The sequence below is a fragment of the Heteronotia binoei genome, chromosome 15 (genome assembly GCF_032191835.1).
Source record: "Heteronotia binoei isolate CCM8104 ecotype False Entrance Well chromosome 15, APGP_CSIRO_Hbin_v1, whole genome shotgun sequence".
NCBI lineage: Eukaryota > Metazoa > Chordata > Lepidosauria > Squamata > Gekkonidae > Heteronotia > Heteronotia binoei.
The window spans coordinates 30,013,464-30,032,505 of NC_083237.1; the positions used below are offsets into that span (position 1 = coordinate 30,013,464).

Consider the following 19,042-nt stretch of genomic DNA (forward strand, 5'->3'; position numbering starts at 1 on the left):
CAGCAATGGATAGCTTAGGTAACTCATCCATTTCATTCGCCTTCTTCAGGCTGCAGTACCCTAGGTAAAGCCTTGAATTCAATAATGGAATACCCAGTATTTCCTTCAAATATATATTTAGACACTCTCCAGCTTTTAATTGTTGTATAGACAGTTGCAGTTGGAGTCTCAGAGATCAACAGTTTTCCATTAGGGGCTACCCTTTGCCAGATTCAAAATATCTCTGTGATAACCCCTAATAATGGAATACTGGGTATTCCATTATTGAATTCAAGGCTTTACCTAGTGTACTGCAGCCTGAAGGCAGTGAATGAAATGGATGAGTTACCTAGGCTATCCATTGCTGCTGCTGTAAAATCAACCCTCTATTGTAATTTTGCCAATGTTGTTAGAATCTGGCATCTAGTGTGTAGTGTTTTTTGTCAATAATATTGATAACAAATTGTTTGTTTCAAAATATCGAGTAGCAAACCAAGGCTTGTATCAACAGTTGCTACTTTTATACAGTTTTTTCCTTTTGTTACAATATCACTTTTCTGTATAGCCATCTCTTTCTGTATAAATCACCTGGAGGTAGGCAACCTTCAACACTAACCAGTCCTGGGATGTCTCTACTTTACTGGGCCAGCAGGCAATGTTTCCTCTAAGCTGTGGAGTCTTGTGAGCAAACATTCTACTTTGTGAGCTACTGGCATTAGAATTGTGAGCTATTGGCATTAGAGTTGTGAGCTGCTGCAGGAATTAGTTTGCTCTAAGCCCATTTTTCCTTAGTGGAGACAAAAATGTGAGCTGGAGGCGAAAAAATTGTGAGCTAGCTCATACTAACTCAGAGGGAACACTGTCAGCAGGTGCTTCAGAAGTCCCTAGAAGCTATTACCCGTTTGTCTTTGTGTGGCCATACCAAACCAGCTAAGAATGGCTATTTATAGGGCATGAAGATTACAGGGGGAGATGCTGAATGGCCCAAGGCCTTTCGTGATACTTTGGCTTTGGGGTGGAAGTGGCGAAGAATCATTAGGCAAATGGAATCACTAGGTAACCACCTTATGTTGCCAACTCTGGGTTGAGAAATGCCTTGAGATGGGGGGGGGGAGGTGGATCCTAGGGAGGGATGGGACCTCAGTGGGGTATAATTCCATCGCGTCCATCCTCCAAAGCAGCGGCTTTCCCTAGGAGAGCTGGTCTCTGTTGTCTGGAGTTCTAATTCCGGGAGCTGGCCCCACGTGGAAGTTGGCCGCTAGCGGAGCTGAAGCTATTCCAATGCAGCTAATGCCCACGAGAGGCCTCCAATGGCGATCCAGCCAAGTAGGGCGCCCTGGTGAAAGTGTTGCAAAAGCGAGCAACAGGGCAACTGTGGCCACAGTTCCATGTTCCTCGTACAAATAAAACTATTCCGTTTGGTAACTTGGACGCCTGATTCTCTGCCCCCCCCCCCCTCCTGTTCGTTTCGGGCACCGATTCTGCATCACTGCACTGCACACGATTCGTGTAGATAGCGGAGCCCTCTTTCGCTTTAAGAGTCCCCCACCTCCAGCCCCCGGACTTTGGCCGAGCCGTCCTAGCTGTTGCAGCAGGAAGGTGAGCAAGAAGAGGGGTGTGTCGGGGGACGGCAGACGGCTGGAGGAGACGGGGAAGAACTTCCGAAGAAGACGCGCTCAGCCGCCCAGTCACCAGATCAGCACCGATATGGCAGCCTCGTAAGCTTCTGCGCCCTTCCTTTCCTTGCAAAAACCAAAAATCCTGACATCCTCCCCCTTGCTTTGGTTCCCCTCCCCTCCGGTGCATTAACTGTGCGCCTCCAGCACTGCCCCTAAAGCCCTGCGGGAAGGTATTCGCGGGCCATTTCCAGGTTTCGCCATGATATATCTAATACACGCGCCACAAGATTGTAACCGACGCCCGTTTCATAAAGACGACTGCTTCAACTCCGTTGTTTACCGTAATGCATTTAAGACGTGCATGTAAGCCAGGGGTATTAGGGGGTAGGGTGGCCTGGCCTGCTCTGCTCTGGAATCCTCAGCAGAAGTCTCTAGGCCCGGAGACTGGAGTGGAGCGTGATGACGTCTCCAAATCAAGGCGCCTTTAAAGGCACAGGACGCTAGTTATTTTTAAAGTTAGCGCCCGCAGCGTGGGCTGGAGAGAAAGCTACTATTCCTCCCACCCGGAAGGGCTGGCGTGGTTTTTGACAGCTGCATGACAGGTGGAAATTCAAATGGTGTCGCCTTCTCCAGCATGCAGTGAGGGGGATAGTGTTGCCTTGTGTGTTTCTGGTCTGTCCTGTGAGTTGTTAAAAGCACGAGAATGCGGGATGAGATCTGTGAAGCATATGATATAGGGTAAATGTTTGGGATTTTTTTTTAACCTTTTGCCCAGTGGTGCTTTGACTGCTGCTTTCAAACATCCTCCTTCTCTACTTTTAAAGTACACAGGTCTAGGTAGTAGAACAAAATAGGAGTCGATTGCACCTTTAAGACCAACTAAAACTAAGTTGGTCTACAAGGTGCAATCGACTCCTATTTTGTTCTACTACTTCAGACCAACATGGCTATTTGGATCTATCTACAGTACAGGCCTAGGTAGTTTGACTGGGGATTACTGATATATAGAATGCGCCCAATGGAAACAACCGCAGGTGACATATATATACTGTTTGTTTTATTGTATTTTATGGTTTTAGTTTGTAGTTTTTAATTGTTTTAACCTTTGTTATCTGCCCTGAGCCCGCTCCTGGGAAAGAGCAGAATACAAATTAATGTAAATAAATAAACAATTTTAAAGTAGTGAATGATTCTGGGAATACTATTCTGAAGCTAAATGGCTGCAATGCTAAGAATGTTTTCCACCAAGGAAGCCTCATTGAATAAAAGGGGACTTCTCAGTACATAAATTTGATTAGGATTCCCCTGTTTGACACATCCCAACACTCTTCACAATAATAATAACAATAACGTGATAAAGAATTATTAACAGTTTTCTGCAAGAAATTCACAATGTAACTTTTCAGATCATGTGGTGGAACCAGTTGCCTTGGATCAGGCCCTGTATGTGTCCACATACTGAAGCATGTCTGTCTGCGGTGATTCGCTTTGGAAAAAAGAAGCAGCAATCAGGAGGGCAAAAACTGTCTCTTTTTGGTTTCGGAGCCTTCCCCCTTAATCCTAAATAGATTGGGATTTAGGGGAAGAAAACAGAGCTGCCAGCCTCCAGGTGGGACCTGGAGAGCTCCTGCTTTCACAACTGATCTCCAGCTGGCAGAGATCAGCTCCCCTGGAGGAAATGCCTGCTTTGAAGAGTGGACTCTATGGCACTGTAGATACTGAGACCCCTACCCTCCCTAAACCCTACCTTCTTCTGGATCCACCCCCAAATTCTCTAGGTATTTTCCAACACAGACCTGCAACCCATTTTGTCACAAATTCTGAAGCATTTCTATTTATTAACAACACAAGAAGAGCCCTGCTGGATCAGACCAGTCCATCTAGTCCAGCATCCTGTTTCTCTGGAGGCCAACAACAGGGCATAGAGGCTGAGGCCATCCCTAATGTTGCCTCCTGGCTCTGGGATTCAGAGGTTTTCTGCTACTACCTTACCTGGTCTATAGATGAGCTTGAAGCAGCCCTAGTTAAAATGAAGACCCATACAGTTAACCAGACCCCAACACATTAGGAATACATGTCCCTAAATACCAAACCACTTATATGCCCAAGACCCTATGATTTTCATGTCTCTGTGTGGGAATATTTAACTGTCACTCATGCATAGTTTCCATTGGTTACATGAAGAGGGTGTCAAAGTTTCCCAGCATTCTAAGCGCTATGTTGCATTGGTGGAGAAAGGACATTTCTTTCCCCAAACAAAGATAGTTCTCATACAGTTGTGCTAATATTGTTGGCACCTATCTTACAGTCAGACTCTCATATGGTCAAAGGTTAGGACTATAGCATGTGGCATGGCTCCTCCCCCCTTGTTGCATTTTATTTTATTATTTATTTTATTGTAGGCTATTTAGACTTCTATACTCTGCTTTTCTGCCCAGTGAGCACTCAAAACAGTTACAACAGTATCCTTCCTTCTTCCATTTTATCCTCACAACCTTGTGAGTTGGGTAAGGCTGAAAGAGAGAGAGAACAACTAGCCTAAAGTCATCCAGCAACCACATGTGGCACAGTGTGGATTTGAACCTGTTGTTTCCCAGACCAAGTCTGACACTCAAAGCATAGAGATATAATTACATTAATGAGCTCAATCTATGCAGGTCACACAATTCACCTTATTTACACACACACACACACAAAAATCATGACTTTGACACATCATCCTATGTCCTTTCTCACTGCAGCCCCCAGGTTCCCTCCAAGGAAGCCTATCGTGCAGCCATGGTGCTCTCTGGCTCAGGGGATGCTCTCGGCTATCGCAATCAACGTTGGGAATACTGCACCTCTGGGCCTCAGATCCACCAGGAGCTCCAGGAAATGGGGGGACTCGACCAGGTCTGTGTGGCTCTCCCTGACTGGCCTGTTAGTGATGACACTGTGCTGCACCTTGCTACCGCTGAGGCCCTGGCCACTGGTAAGTAGCAGGAAATGTTGGCTGGCTTACAGCCTTGCCTTTTTCCTTGGCAATAGCCCTTCTCTTTCATGGTACTGTGCTAGTGCCAGCCTAGACTTGGCTGGCAACTGGCAGGAGTCTGGGGGACATGGGTGGAGGATGCTTCTGGGCTGCAGTATGATGTCACTTTGGGGTTTTCCCAGAAGTGACATCATGCCTCTCTAGGAATCACCAGAAACACTATGGCAAAACCATAATATTTCCAACAGTTTTTAGAGCAGACTGACATAATTGCTGGGTTTCTTTTAGAAGTGATGCCATACTATCACCCTATGTTGATTTCTTTTTACATTATTTTTCTCCTGCCAGCCAAAGGGTCAGTGGCGGGAAGCAGGAGCTAGGGTAGGGAATCCCCTAACAGGAAATGCTTGTGTTGTGTTGGGTGTGGTGTAGGAATGAAGATTCTCGACACGTGTTCAGGAGAGAATGCGTCTGCCTTGCCCCTTTGAGCAAGGGTTTATTTATTGCTGCCTCAGTAGCGCCAGAAATAAAAAACAGCTTACAGCATAGAACAGACAAAAGCCCTGACAGGAAGTCATATGTCCATGAAGTCATGTCTTCAAAGCCCCCAAGATTTGACACAGCCAGCAATTTATCAAGAATACATGTGTCAGCAAAAGGAAGCAAGAATATGTGTAAGATGCCCTTTTAGCCTTTCAGACACAACGTGGGCGGCTTAGGCTGATCAAATGCATGATCCTCCCATATTTCTGTCTTCAGGCTTTGTGGGGTATGGGGGCTCAAGCGTGTGAGCCCCGCATCCCATTCTCTTCTTTTTTATATGGCTGCTTGCAAAGGGCAGCAAAATAACAATTTGATCTTGACATTCCCAGGAAGGAATGAAATAATAAGTTAATAAAAAAAGGTGTACTAATAAAGATGGGGTAATGGATAAGCCACAGGTGGGAAACAAACAATGATGGATTTATGCATTCACACTGGCACATCTTAGTATTTAATTTTTTTCCGTCCAGAAAAGATGCATAGATAGGTGGAGAAGGGTTATTCAGAGGCATACTTTTGGCTAGGCAGGCCAGCCTTCCACTAGAGAGCTGTTTAAGTCTCCATCATGGGGCTGGGTATGCAGGCTAGCGTGAGAGGGCCCACCATGTCTTGTAAGGCTAGGTTACCCCCTCTAGCGTGAGAGGGCCCACCAGGTCTCTGTTAAAATTAGGCTACCCTCTTTATATAATAGCACCCTGGTATCAGTTCTCCCCCCTTCTGCACTGTACAGTTTCTGGAGAGTGTAGACCAAATTGCATGATGTGCTCTCATTTAGGTTTCAAACAACCAAGGTTAAAACACAGTTGAGACAAAAGGGGAATGGGAATGTCAATTACCAAAAAGTAAGCTCTATATGTATGAGGGAAAGCTCTATATGTATGAGGGAAAGCTCGTTTTTTATCAATAAACATTACTAGTTATGATGCAAAAATACAAGATGAATGTCTTAACTTCTAGGCACATAAGCAATAATGAGGGACATATGCAAGTGACATGTTATAAACGGAATCAATTCATGTGCCTTTATGGCAAGTAACATATTGTAGCCTAGGTGATCAAGATACACACATTCAGACATAAGTGAGAGCATGGCCAGAAATGGGCAGTCCATACTGGCTTATTAACATAGGAGAAAATAGTGCAGTCCATACTGGCTCATTATTACAATATAAAAATCATTTTACTGTTCATTTCTTGTTTCCCTCCCCCCTTAGTCTAACAAAAGGTCTTCTTTCTTGAGTTTATGGATTTACAGGGAAATGGGTTTCTATTGCAGCCAAAAAAAATTCTTTTTATCTGGAAGTACAACTTGAGAGTGGCCGTGTAGCTGCTTATTGTGATCTCACTGGGGCCGCTAGCCTTTTGCTGGGCAGAGGAATTTTCCTGGAAATAAGTTTTCTCCATAACTCAGTTTGGATGGGGTTTTGGGGAGGCCCTCCTTCCAACATCAATGAGGCATGACCAAGCAAATTTTAGGACATCTGGGTAGATATGGAAGAGCCTGGAGAACATACTTGGAGAAACAAACAAACAAAATAACAATAATAGATTTTTTTCTTTTCTTTTAAAGCTTTTCTTGGCTGTCCACAAATTGCCATAACTTGAACTCAACCCTGTTGAGATATGGTTACGCATATTAGATAAACTACCACACTTGTTTTGGACTGGAGACTTCCTTCTCCTCACATGGAGTTTTAGTTTGACAAGGTCTCTGTCCTTTCAATATTAAAAGGCAAATTTTATACATCATTATAAATTTTATACAGGACACAAATCCACAATATAAACTTATGCATCACTTCTTATGATTCAGGCTAGTGCACATCCATATAAAAAAGCATGCACATAGAGATTCATGAGAGGCTTTTTACCTTGTTGCAACAGATATGAATTTTTTAAAAAGAAAACATGAAATTGTACACAAGATTGGAGCTCCAAAAAGAGATTACCAGAGTTGGAATTACCCCTGGATTATGAAAATGGTCACAAAAAAGGAAGAAAATTTTTTGCTATAGCTTTGGAACATATGAAATTGTCAAAAATAAGAAAAAACTTTAAAAACAAACAAAATAAAACTGAGGCCTCAAGAGAACAATGCCAGCTTTAACATATATGTATGTGAAGGATCAGATCCAAAAGGATTTGAGAACTGGATCAGATAATTTAAACCATTGGAAATCAGTGGGTTGATCAAGTCCCACTGAACCCCATTTTTCTCTGTGCCAGCCCATTCAAAATTTGTTCTGTGGGTCTCACATAGGTGTGAGAGTGGGTTTCAACAAATAACAAAATCCTAAAAGCAAATAATTAATCCTTAAACAAACAATTCTTAACAGACATACCAGCAATTCTTAAAACTATCATAATGAACATGCATTTAAACTTGACTTTCAGGTCCAGATTTCCTGCACAGGATATTGAAAGAAAAGATGAACAAACTTAATAAAACAATGAGAAAATCCTAGAAATCAAATTATGGTTAATATTTGGTCAAAAACACAAAACAATTCTTAAATCTATTTATAATAAGCATGCAATATATATATAAACTTAGGAGAAAACCTAGTAAGGAACTTGCACAGCCAAGAAGATGTGTGTGGCAGTGCAAAGATAGAATTTAGAACTGAAGCATAAAGCAGGGTGCTAAAACATGCACCTTGATGAAGAATGGTTGAAATAATGGAAAGGCTAAAACTTAAAACAAGCAAATGGAAATGTGTTATCCAGTAGCAAGCTTGGCCAGGACTGCAGACTGGATTGAAACACAAAATCAAGCAGAACTGGAGTTCTACCATGATAAGAACATGAAATATAGAAAGGATTTTCTAAACAAAACACTCAGAAAAGGTCAAACTCTAACAAGATACTATAAAGGAAAAAAATAAAATAGATATGCATGTAGATGCCTCTTTCCACAGTTAAGAGGTTCACCAAATAAGAAGAAAGGTTGAAATGCTTGGGACTCTTTAGCTTGGACAAACGTCGACTGCGGGGTGACATAATAGAGGTTTATAAGATAATGCATGGGATGGAGAAAGTAGAGAAAGAGGTACTTTTCTCCCTTTCTCACAATACAAGAACTCGTGGGCATTCGATGAAATTGCTGAGCAGACAGGTTAAAACGAATAAAAGGAAGTACTTCTTCACCCAAAGGGTGATTAACATGTGGAATTCACTGCCACAGGAGGTGGTGGCGGCCACAAGTATAGTCACCTTCAAGAGGGGTTTAGATAAAAATATGGAGCACAGGTCCATCAGTGGCTATTAGCCACAGTGTGTGTGTATATATAAAAAATTTTTTTGCCACTGTGAGACACAGAGTGTTGGACTGGATGGGCCGTTGGCCTGATCCAACATGGCTTCTCTTATGTTCTTATGTTCAAATAGCTAAATATGAAGATTGATATGTACAGTTCATAGATGGAAATAACTATAAGAGAACAAATGAAGATATACATTTGAGGAATGCAGAACATTATTAAAGTCCAGATTTCTAATGAAGACCAAGTGTTTTCAAGAATTCTGCCTAATGAATTACCAACAGATCTAGAAAAGGTATTTCTATGAGAAACATGACACTGAGAGTAATTGGGTCACTGATAAGACAAGGTATTAGATTTTCAAGTCTTAAAAGAGAAGATGCACAGTTTTATCCAAGGAAAGATGTTCTTTTATAACACATGCTATAATTTCAAATAAAAAGAGGTCTTAAACCAAAAGTTGTGAGGTAGAATTTTAAAACACTGTTCTTTTCAGAAAAAAAAAATTCAGAGCCAACAACAAAAGGAATTTTCAGATTTAAATGAATAAAAATTGTGAAGCAATTCAAAGTAAGATAGAAATATTGTGATAAATGTAAAACTAATAGCCTGGACAGGAGACAAAATACATAAATACAAACAATAGAGACTAGTCATGGATTTAATTGTGAATTGAACATAAGAACATAAGAGAAGCCATGTTAGATCAGGCCAATGGCCCATCCAGTCCAACATTCTGTGTCACACAGCGGCCATATATATATATATACACACACACACACACACACACTGTGGCTAATAGCCACTGATGAACCTCTGCTCCATATTTTTATCTAACCCCTTCTTGAAGGTGGCTATGCTTGTGGACGCCACCACCTCCTGTGGCAGTGAATTCCACATGTTAATCACCCTTTGGGTGAAGAAGTACTTCCTTTTATCCGTTTTAACCTGTCTGCTCAGCAATTTCATCGAATGCCCACGAGTTCTTGTATTGTGAGAAAGGGAGAAAAGTACTTCTTTCTCTACTTTCTCCATCCCATGCATTATCTTGTAAACTTCTATCATGTCACCCCTCAGTCGACGTTTCTCCAAGCTAAAGAGCCCTAAGCGTTTCAACCTTTCTTCATAGGGAAGGTGTTCCAGCCCTTTAATCATTTTAGTTGCCCTTTTCTGAACTTTCTCCAATGCTATAATATCCTTTTTGAGGTGCGGCGACCAGAACTGCACACAGTACTCCAAATGAGACCGCACCATCGATTTATACAGAGGCATTATGATACTGGCTGATTTGTTTTCAATTCCCTTCCTAATAATTCCCAGTATGGCGTTGGCCTTTTTTATTGCAAACGCACACTGTCTTGACAATTATCTACCATGACCCCAAGATCTCTCTCTTGGTCTGTCTCTGCCAGTTCACACCCCATCAACTTGTATTTGTAGCTGGGATTCTTGGCCCCAATGTGCATTACTTTGCACTTGGCCACATTGAACCGCATCTGCCACATTGACGCCCACTCACCCAGCCTCAACAGATCCCTTTGGAGTTCCTCACAATCCTCTCTGGTTCTCACCACCCTGAACAATTTAGTGTCATCCGCAAATTTGGCCACTTCACTGCTCACTCCCAACTCTAAATCATTTATGAACAAGTTAAAGAGGATGGGACCCAGTACCGAGCCCTGCGGCACCCCACTGCTTACCGTCCTCCACTGCGAAGACTGCCCATTTATACTCACTCTCTGCTTCCTATTACTCAGCCAGTTTTTGATCCACAAGAGGACCTGTCCTTTTACTCCATGACTCTCAAGCTTTCTAAGGAGCCTTTGATGAGGAACTTTATCAAAAGCTTTCTGGAAGTCAAGGTAAACAACATCTATCGGGTCTCCTTTGTCCACATGTTTGTTCACCCCCTCAAAAAATGTAACAGGTTAGTGAGGCAAGATCTTCCCTTGCAGAACCCATGCTGAGTCTTCCTCAATAACCCGTGTTCATCAATGTGCCTACTCATTCTGTCCTTGATAATGGTTTCTGCCAACTTTCCCGGTATTGAAGTCAGACTGACTGGCCTGTAATTTCCCGGATCTCCTCTGGAACCCTTTTTAAAGATGGGGGTGACATTTGCTACCTTCCAGTCCTCAGGAACGGAGGCAGATTTCAATGAAAGATTACAGATTTTTGTTAGAAGATCCACAAGTTCAACTTTGAGTTCTTTCAGAACTCTCGGATGTATGCCATCCGGACCCGGTGACTTATTAGTTTTTAATTTGTCTATTAGTTGTAGGACCTCCTCTTTTGTCACCTCAATCTGACTCAGGTCTTTCAACACCCCTTCCAATATTAGTGGTTCTGGGGCGGGCAAACACTTCTCATCTTCCACGGTGAAGACGGAGGCAAAAAATGCATTCAGCTTCTCAGCCATTTCCCCATCCTCCTTCAGTAATCCTTTTACCCCATGGTCATCCAAGGGCCCCACTGCTTCCCTGGCTGGTTTCCTACTTCTAATATATTTGAAGAAATTTTTATTGTTGGTCTTTATGTTTTTTGCAATATGCTCCTCATAGTCCCTTTTTGCCTGCCTGATCACAGTCTTGCATTTGATTTGCCACTGCCTGTGTTCCCTTTTATTAATCTCACTCGGACTGGTTTTCCACCGCTTAAAGGAGTCCTTCTTACCTTTTACAGCTTCCATTACTTTGTTTGTTAACCATGTTGGCCTCTTCTTATACCTGTTTGTGCCTTTCCTAACTTGTGGTATGTATTTTATCTGAGCTTCTAGGATTATAGTTTTAAATAGTCTCCAAGCTTCCCCAAGGGTTTTGACCGTATTTACCTTTCCTTTCAGTTTCCTCCTCACATGCCTCCTCATCTCAGAGAATTTACCCCTTTTAAAGTTAAATGTGGTTGTGGCGGGCTTTTTGGGCAACTCCCTATTTATACAAACGGTGAAATCAATAACATTATGGTCACTGTTCCCAAGCGGCGCAATCACTTTTACGTCTCTCACTAAGTCTTGGGCATTACTTAGGACCAGATCCAGGATCGCCCCACCTCTGGTAGGTTCTGAGACCATCTGCTCCATAGCACAGTCATTGAGAGCATCAAGAAACTCAATCTCTTTCTCTCGACCAGAACACATATTGACCCAATCAATCTGCGGGTAGTTAAAATCACCTATTACGACACAGTTTTTACGTTTAGCCGCTATCTTTAATCCTTCCATCATATTATAATCGTCCTCTCTCTTTTGATTTGGCGGGCGATAACAAACTCCCATAGTTAAATTTCCTTTTGGGCCCTCTATTTCAACCCAAAGCATTTCTAAAAGGGAATCTAATCCTCTGACCTCAGTCTTACTGGACCGTATATCCTCTCTGACATACAGAGCCACCCCACCTCCAACCCTTCCCTCCCTATCCTTCCGATATAACTTATATCCAGGAATCACCGTGTCCCACTGATTCTCCTCATTCCACCAAGTTTCTGAAATTCCCACAATGTCTATGTTTTCTCCCAACACTAAACATTCCAATTCACCAATTTTACTTCGGACACTTCTAGCATTTGCATACAAACATTTATAATTTCCCAAGCAAGCTAGGCCCGCCACCTCGAGACTCTAGCAGACAGTCCATACTGTTTGTCAGCATCACAGTGGACAAATTGCAAAAACAGCAGCCATCAAATTTTCTGGAGAAGGCTCTTGCCCAGCCTCTTCCAGCGTTTGAGGCTGAGATTGAAATTGAGAATCAGATTTAGAAGACTCTGATGCCATGCCATCTTTAGCCAGGCGAATAGGACCTGCAAGAGAAAACACAGTAGCATGCCTGCACCCCCAGGTAAAGGGGGAACTGGATCATGCCAAGTTAATGACAAAATTCAATTTGAACCCTCATTTTCACTCCTTTTAATTGTTTTTAAAGAGTGGTTTTTAATGTATGATTAGCATGTTCCACGATAGCTTGACCTGTGGAATTACATGAAATGCCATGCTGGAATTAAATGTTTCATTGTGTACAAAAATCAACAAATTCAGAAAAACAGGTCTGTTATCACCCCCCTTTTGTGTTCTTGTAGCAGGAAGGATGTATGTCTGGAACCCATCGCTTGTTATTGCTGTTTCCAGAGGGGACAGGTTTTCGATGCACGCTTCTATGGGCAATTTGAAGTCACCAGGGCCATTTTTACTACTGGTGTATATGCATGTGAGACCATAACTTAATTTTGGAAAATATTGTAACACAAGGGAATTAAATTAAGAAAAAAACAAAATCAATTCTATATCACATGGCTGATTTAAAAATGTTTGTTTCTTTGTTTTTCCCCATGAAAAGAAAGGGTTAAATGCCTTAACTTTATGCAAAAAACCCACTAAACTATTTATTGCGCAGTAAAATTCTGCTCGTTTTCTGTCTAAATGCAGAGAGAAAAAAAATGGCTCCAAACACGTCTTTGTTTTAATTAAAAAAAAAATTCTGCTATGGGGGAAGGAGCAACTTTTGTAAAAAAAAATCTGGCTGGGGTTTTTAAAATACGCTTGTATGTCTGTCTGTCCTCTAATGGCAGTAAAGTTTTTTGGGCTGTTTTTCTGTCTTCATTGCACAAGCCTGTTGTTTGTACTTGGCTCACCTTGCAGGGCTGGTGTGCAAGTTCAGAGCAGAGTTATTAGCAATGAGGAAAAAAAATGGGTATGTGTGCCAATTGCTTTTGGTTCCTATTAAGCATTCAATGAAATTGTTAAGCAGTCAGGCTAAAATAGAAAAAAAAAAGAAGTACTTCTTCACCCAAAGGGTGATTAACATGTAGAATTCATTGCTACAGGAGGTGGTGGCAGCTACAAGCATAGCCAGTCCCAAGAGGGGACTAGATAAAAATATAGAGCAGAGGTACATCAGCTGCTATCAGCCATAGCAGAAGAAGACCTTGGATCTAAATTCTGCCCTCCCCCTGTGAGGCTGAGAGAGCACTGACAGAAACTGCTCTTAACCAGAACAACCTCTGAGAGGGTTATGACCGCCCAAGGTCACTCCAGCAGTTGTAAGTGGAGGAATGGGGACTCAGTCCTGGGATTATTAGCCCAACGTGAACACAAGCGAACAATTTTGCTAAGTCTAGGCAAAAGCAATAAGAACGGTTTGTCTAGTGTTTTGGCATTTTAGTAAAAATAGCTATGATTGAGGAAGAGAAAAAAATAAATAGCAGAAGTAACATTTTTTAAAGTCTTATCAGGAAATGTATTGCCCTGAGCAATCACACCAAGAAAATTAAAATGACTTTAAATAGTGAACAATGAGAAAAATAACAAAAATTTAAAACCTGCAAGATTAAAAATATAGCCAATTAAATTAAAGTCATTTTGGAGAAATACATGTACCAGGAAGTTTGATGAATCAAATTAAGTGCATATAAGGCATCAACTTTTAAATTGAAAGCCTGTGTGATTTCAGCCTGCTGCACTGAGCATTGCCACAAAGCAAAGTGCGTCTTTTACACTTCCCACCCCCCCCACCCAGCAAATTGGGTACTCATTTGATCAACCTCAGAAAAATAAAAGGCTGAGTAACCCTGAGGCAGCTATCTGAATCCAGCTTCCACCAGGATCAAACTCAGGGTGTAAGCAGAGCTCAAGACTGCAGTACTGTAGCTTTAACACTCTGCACCACGGGGCTCTTTTTGAATCCAAATTAGCATTTTCCTTGGGCAATTTCATCATCAATTTTCCTGCTGCATCGGGATTATTAACCTGTCTGCTGATTGCTGCCTGAAGACAGTTGAGAAGGTTTAAATAGAGGTCTTGCCTCTTGTGACAGACTGTTGCAAAACTATGGACTGGTTTCCCTTCTGTAGCTACCTTAGCAAAGTCCTGTAAAGCACATTTAGGCACAACAGCAAGGTTTGTATAAGCCCTATTAGAGTCATGCCCTTGAACATCAGCCAGATTTTTTCCTGTCAAATATACAGGGCAAATAGACAACATTTCTGCCAATTCTGGGACATCTTCCAATTTAGCCTGATCAAGTTCCTTCTCTAAAACTTCACAGACCATGCGTCCCAGGGCGTTAGATGGTGGGCCCATGGGTGGATCTGTGGGTGGAGGAGGGGGAAAAGAAGGAGGAAGAAGGGGAGGGGCAGGGGGCACAAGTTGAGCACCAGTGCATTTGAGGGAACAATCTTTAGAGAGCTGGCTTGGGTTAGAAACGGGCATAAATTTCTCTACTGCATACCTGCATTTATGCCAGGTTTGCAGAAGTTCAATAGAAGCTCGGGGCTCTGTGTGAAGGGTCTTCCCTATTTTCTCCCAGTCGTGAAGTTTAAGGGGACCTCCCTTAAACCAGGAGCATTGCTTACTGATCTCTTATAACAGAGTCTTAAGTTGGCCATAAGTCACAGATCCGCCTGACTTTTGGATCAAAAACTTTAACTCACCTAGATGTTTCTGTTCAGCCTGAGAAAACTGTCCACCCATTACTTACCAAATGAAGGGGTCGTTTGAAAACGATGAAATGCGCATGTGGGGCCTCTTCCAGGCGTTTGGTAAGTAGAGCTGAGCTGCTGGGCTGTGCCAGGATACCTGAAAGCAGGAGCCCTCCCTTGTCCCGGGAGCTGAGCTGTCCCTGCTTCAGTGAGCTGTCTGCTTCAGTGAGCTGTCCCTGTTCCGAGCGCCACATGTAGGAATGAAGACTCTCAACACGTGTTTAGGAGCGAATGCGTCTGCCTTGCCCCTTTGAGCAAGGGTTTATTTATTGCTGCCTCAGTAGCGCCAGAAATAAAAAACAGCTTACAGCATCGAACAGACAAAAGCCCTGACAGGAAGTTATATGTCCATGAAGTCATGTCTTCAAAGCCCCCAAGATTTGACACAGCCAGCAATTTATCAAGAATACATGTGTCAGCAAAAGGAAGCAAGAATACGAGTGTAAGATGCCCTTTTAGCCTTTCAGACACAACGTGGGCGGCTTAGGCTGATCAAATGCATGATCCTCCCATATTTCTGTCTTCGGGCTTTGTGGAGTCTGGGGGCTCAAGCGCGTGAGCCCCACAGTGTGGTGAGGTGAGGTGGTAAGGGAAGTGCCTTCAAGATGGCCACTGTGCCTTTCATGAAAGCTTCTGTACATGTGGCAGCAATTGATGAAGGGTAAAGATAGCGTTAAAGGAATTTTTTTGGGGGGGGTGTTGTGGGGAAAGAAGAGGTTTTAAGATTAAACCAGTATTTAAATTAATGTTCTTCCTCAGGGAAGAATGGAGAGCCTCTGCTCCAAGAACTGGCCAGCTGCTATGTTGAAGCCATGAAGGATATGGAGGGGAGGAAGCCAGGTCCCACAAGCATTCTGGGTAATTAGATACCATTCTATACTGCAAGTTACCAAAATCCAGTTATCTTGAAAATTAACATTTTCATGTTCAGGTCTGGGTTATTGTTGTTTTTAATCATGAATAAGTTTATTGAAATTTGTATTCTAACACACATGAAGTCAGAAAGGGATTTTTCCCTCCCTCCCACTAGGAGATTGTGGTTTCATTCCGCCCCCCCCCCTTTTTGCCCCTTTTCCCATTTCTTCCTACTTTGCTTATGTACAAGGAACTGTGGAAATGGCTGCTATTTTGTTTCTCAGCTTGGAGTTCAACAAAGTAGCCCCTATCCCTCTCGACTGCCAGGACAAGGTTTTCTCCCTCCTTCCTGTTTTAGTTATGAAAAGGTTTTCATCTGGCCTTGTTGCTACATATTCAGAAAACATCACATCTCAGCAATTCTCACAGTGATAAGTGGTTTTTCTTATGATCTGTTTATCACAGGAAGTGTGTGTGTGTTAAGTGCGGCTGAGAGGTATAGTCAGTCTAGGCTGCCATTGAGTTTGTGGCTGAGGGGACACTTGAAGTAGGGGCTTCCTGCTGAGATTCGCACTAGCACTGCACTAAGGGCCACACTGTGTGCTATTAGCTGTGTGCAGCTAACTGCTGACTTTCCCTCCCTTTTACAGAGCACCTTAGCAGAGATTGTGATCTAAATGGAAAACCTACATGGTGAGGAGGCCAGGGTGCTCAGTCACTCTCCTACATTGTTCCCCCTCTCCCTAAAAAAATCACCCATGAGCTGCTTCCTCCTCGTCCACCTAGAGGAAAATAGATAATCTCTTTTCTCCCATAAGGAAAAAAAAACAGATGGGGAGGAAATTTTTACCAGAAAAATTACCAGAGAGGAAAGAATAAAGAATCCCCTCTGACCCTGCCACTACTATTTTTACTTCTGTAGCTCATTCTGGGGGAAAAAAAGACAACATACTGCCAGATGTCCTACGTCTTTTGGCCTTTAGACATCTCAAGGCATCTCTCTTCTTCTAATAGGAACGTCCCAGTTGCGCCCTGGGGAGCCAGGTGGATATCGCATTCCCTTCAACCCGAGTGCAACAGGTTGTGGTGCTGCCATGAGGTCCATGTGCATTGGGCTCAGGTAACGTGGTGTGTGTGATGGGGTCAAAGAAGGCTGCAGACCTGAAGAAACTCCGTATTGACTCACAGCCACATCTCTTCCAGGTACCCACATCCTTCAGATCTGACCACTTTGGTCAAAGTCAGCGTAGAAAGTGGGAGAATGACACATCACCATCCCACAGGTAATGAGGAAATGCGGGGCAGCAGATCCATCATGAGATGCATTCTGGGGCTGTAGATGAAACAGTAAAAATTCTGAGATTGGAAGGCTTTGCTGAGGACTGGAAAGCTGGCCTAGAGGATTCTGAAAGTGAAGGTATGGGAATGTGATTTTTAAAAAACAAATACGTAAGCCACAAAACCCACTCTGCCTTTTCTCTATTACAGGCTATCTGGGGGCCTTGGCTCCTGCCCTCTTCACTGCCTTTGCTGTGCAGGGCCTCCCCCTTGAATGTTGGGGGTCAGAGTTGCTCAAGACTCTGCCCCTTGCCTTAGAATATATCCAGAATGCTGCAGCTGAGACGGAATCAAATGTAAGTGCGTGGCCCTATTTTCAGGAGAAATGGGAGTGGTAAGTACTTTGCGGGGAGAGGGGTCTTTTTGGGAGGAGGAATATGAAAATTGTTTGGGGGAATACAGTTCTAAAGTGCCAATATTTTTTTTTAACTCTCGGTTCAAATTTCTCCTCCTTCATCAGGAAGTCTAGAAACCTGATTATAAAATAAATGACCAGATATCCTGCGGATAATTGCAGAACAGCAGCTACGGTACTAGTTACCTAACAAGAGAAATAGTGATGTGTTTGTGGATAAGTTGTAACGTTTCAATAAAGATAGTGATATAAGGTTCGACCCTGGCAAGTACCTGGATGGAAGACCTCTTTGGAATACCACGACCGGGAGGCAGAGGCAGGCTGTATCAAGCCACTTCTCTGAACATCTTCCACGTCCCAGTAGGGGTCACCAGAAGTTGCCATGACTTCTAGGCTTGCACACACATGCACACACAAACCCCTGCCCCAACCCCTCCCCCAAAACATAATTATATAACTTCCTTGTGAACAGGACTGAGTGACTAGGAGGACCCTACTCCTTTTAACAGTAGCCATGTCTCCATTTAACTTACTTCACAGGTTTGCTGTGTGGATGGTCTCTTCTGCACTCTCATTTTTGTTGCTTGCGTGCCTTTGTTGCTTTGGGTTTTTTTTTCTTCTCCACATGTCTCCCTCTGCTGGTTGTTTTCATATGATGCTGCTATATCCTCGTGTTTCCCTGCACTTTAAAACTGCAGCAAAATATGCCAGAAATGCATGCAATATTGAAGTGACCACTAGAGGGAGCAAACCATGTATGGAAAAGGAAATTAATGTGAAGTAAAAGGGGTCCAAAACTAACAAAAATGAGTGTGAAAGAGCCCCATAAAAGGGGAGCATGTCCACCATCCTGAGTTCTTTCTTTAAAAATAACCCCCTCTAAGAGATGGGTTTTAAAATGTAATAAATAAAGAAATGCGAAAATTGTCAGTGGCTTCCAGGTTCAAGGATAGGGAAGGGTTTTTCAATTATGGCCCCACCAATTTCCCCTCTCCCCTTTAGGTACCTCTCGGAGCGGGGTCTTGCCAGTGGCCAGGGCCCTGCCCGTTTTCCTCCTGCTTATGGCCCTGCTGAACGAGATGACATCTACAAAACGTTCAGTTTGGATGGCTGGGCTGGGCGGAGTGGTCACGATGCCCCCATGATTGCCTATGATGCTCTGTTGAGTGCAGGGGACAGTTGGGCGGAGTTGTGCAGCCGGGCCATGTTCCATGGTGGTGAGTCAGGGAGGGAACCCAACCAATGAGAGCCCTGTATTAACCAGCATCCCATCCCAGAGCTGACTGCTTTGCATTTCATGCTTTTTTCTTTCTGTGTTTCTTGGTTTTTCCATCTCACAGGAGACAGTGACTCTACAGGGGTGATTGCGGCAAGCTGCTGGGGTCTCATTCACGGATTCAGGGGGGTCCCAGAGGGAAACTATCGGGAGCTTGAATATCGAGACAGGATGGTGACTGTGGCTGATCATCTCTATGACCTCGCTTGGGGACAGAAACGTGTCTGAGAGCCATCTGGCATCCCCGACTCCTAGTGGAAGATCTGCTCTTTGTAGAATAAACTAGAGCTGTATTTACAAATCTTGTGTGTGCTGGTGTTATTAGCTACAGGAGGGAAATTTCAGGTGATGAATTTCTGAACAGAAACTGCCTAT

General features: G+C 43.1%; 1 protein-coding gene across 1 annotated transcript; it reads left to right on the forward strand.

Moving 5' to 3' along the window:
* Positions 1–4,314: 4,314 nt before the first annotated feature.
* Positions 4,315–18,968, forward strand: LOC132584217 (ADP-ribosylhydrolase ARH1-like). The gene is made up of 7 exons (XM_060256029.1): positions 4,315–4,569; positions 15,603–15,701; positions 16,713–16,818; positions 16,902–16,981; positions 17,187–17,370; positions 18,394–18,608; positions 18,732–18,968. Exons 1-7 carry the CDS (start codon positions 4,377–4,379, stop codon positions 18,893–18,895), a joined length of 1,041 nt encoding a protein of 346 aa, XP_060112012.1. The 5' UTR covers positions 4,315–4,376; the 3' UTR covers positions 18,896–18,968.
* The last annotated feature ends 74 nt before the right edge of the window (positions 18,969–19,042 follow it).

Coding starts and splice junctions, on each gene's coding strand:
- LOC132584217 (XM_060256029.1), top strand. CDS start 4,377: ATGGTGCTCTCTGGCTCAGGGGATGCTCTCGGCTATCGCAATCAACGT. Junction 4,570..15,602: donor CGCTGAGGCCCTGGCCACTG/GTAAGTAGCAGG, acceptor GTTCTTCCTCAG/GGAAGAATGGAGAGCCTCTG. Junction 16,982..17,186: donor GACACATCACCATCCCACAG/GTAATGAGGAAA, acceptor TCTCTATTACAG/GCTATCTGGGGGCCTTGGCT.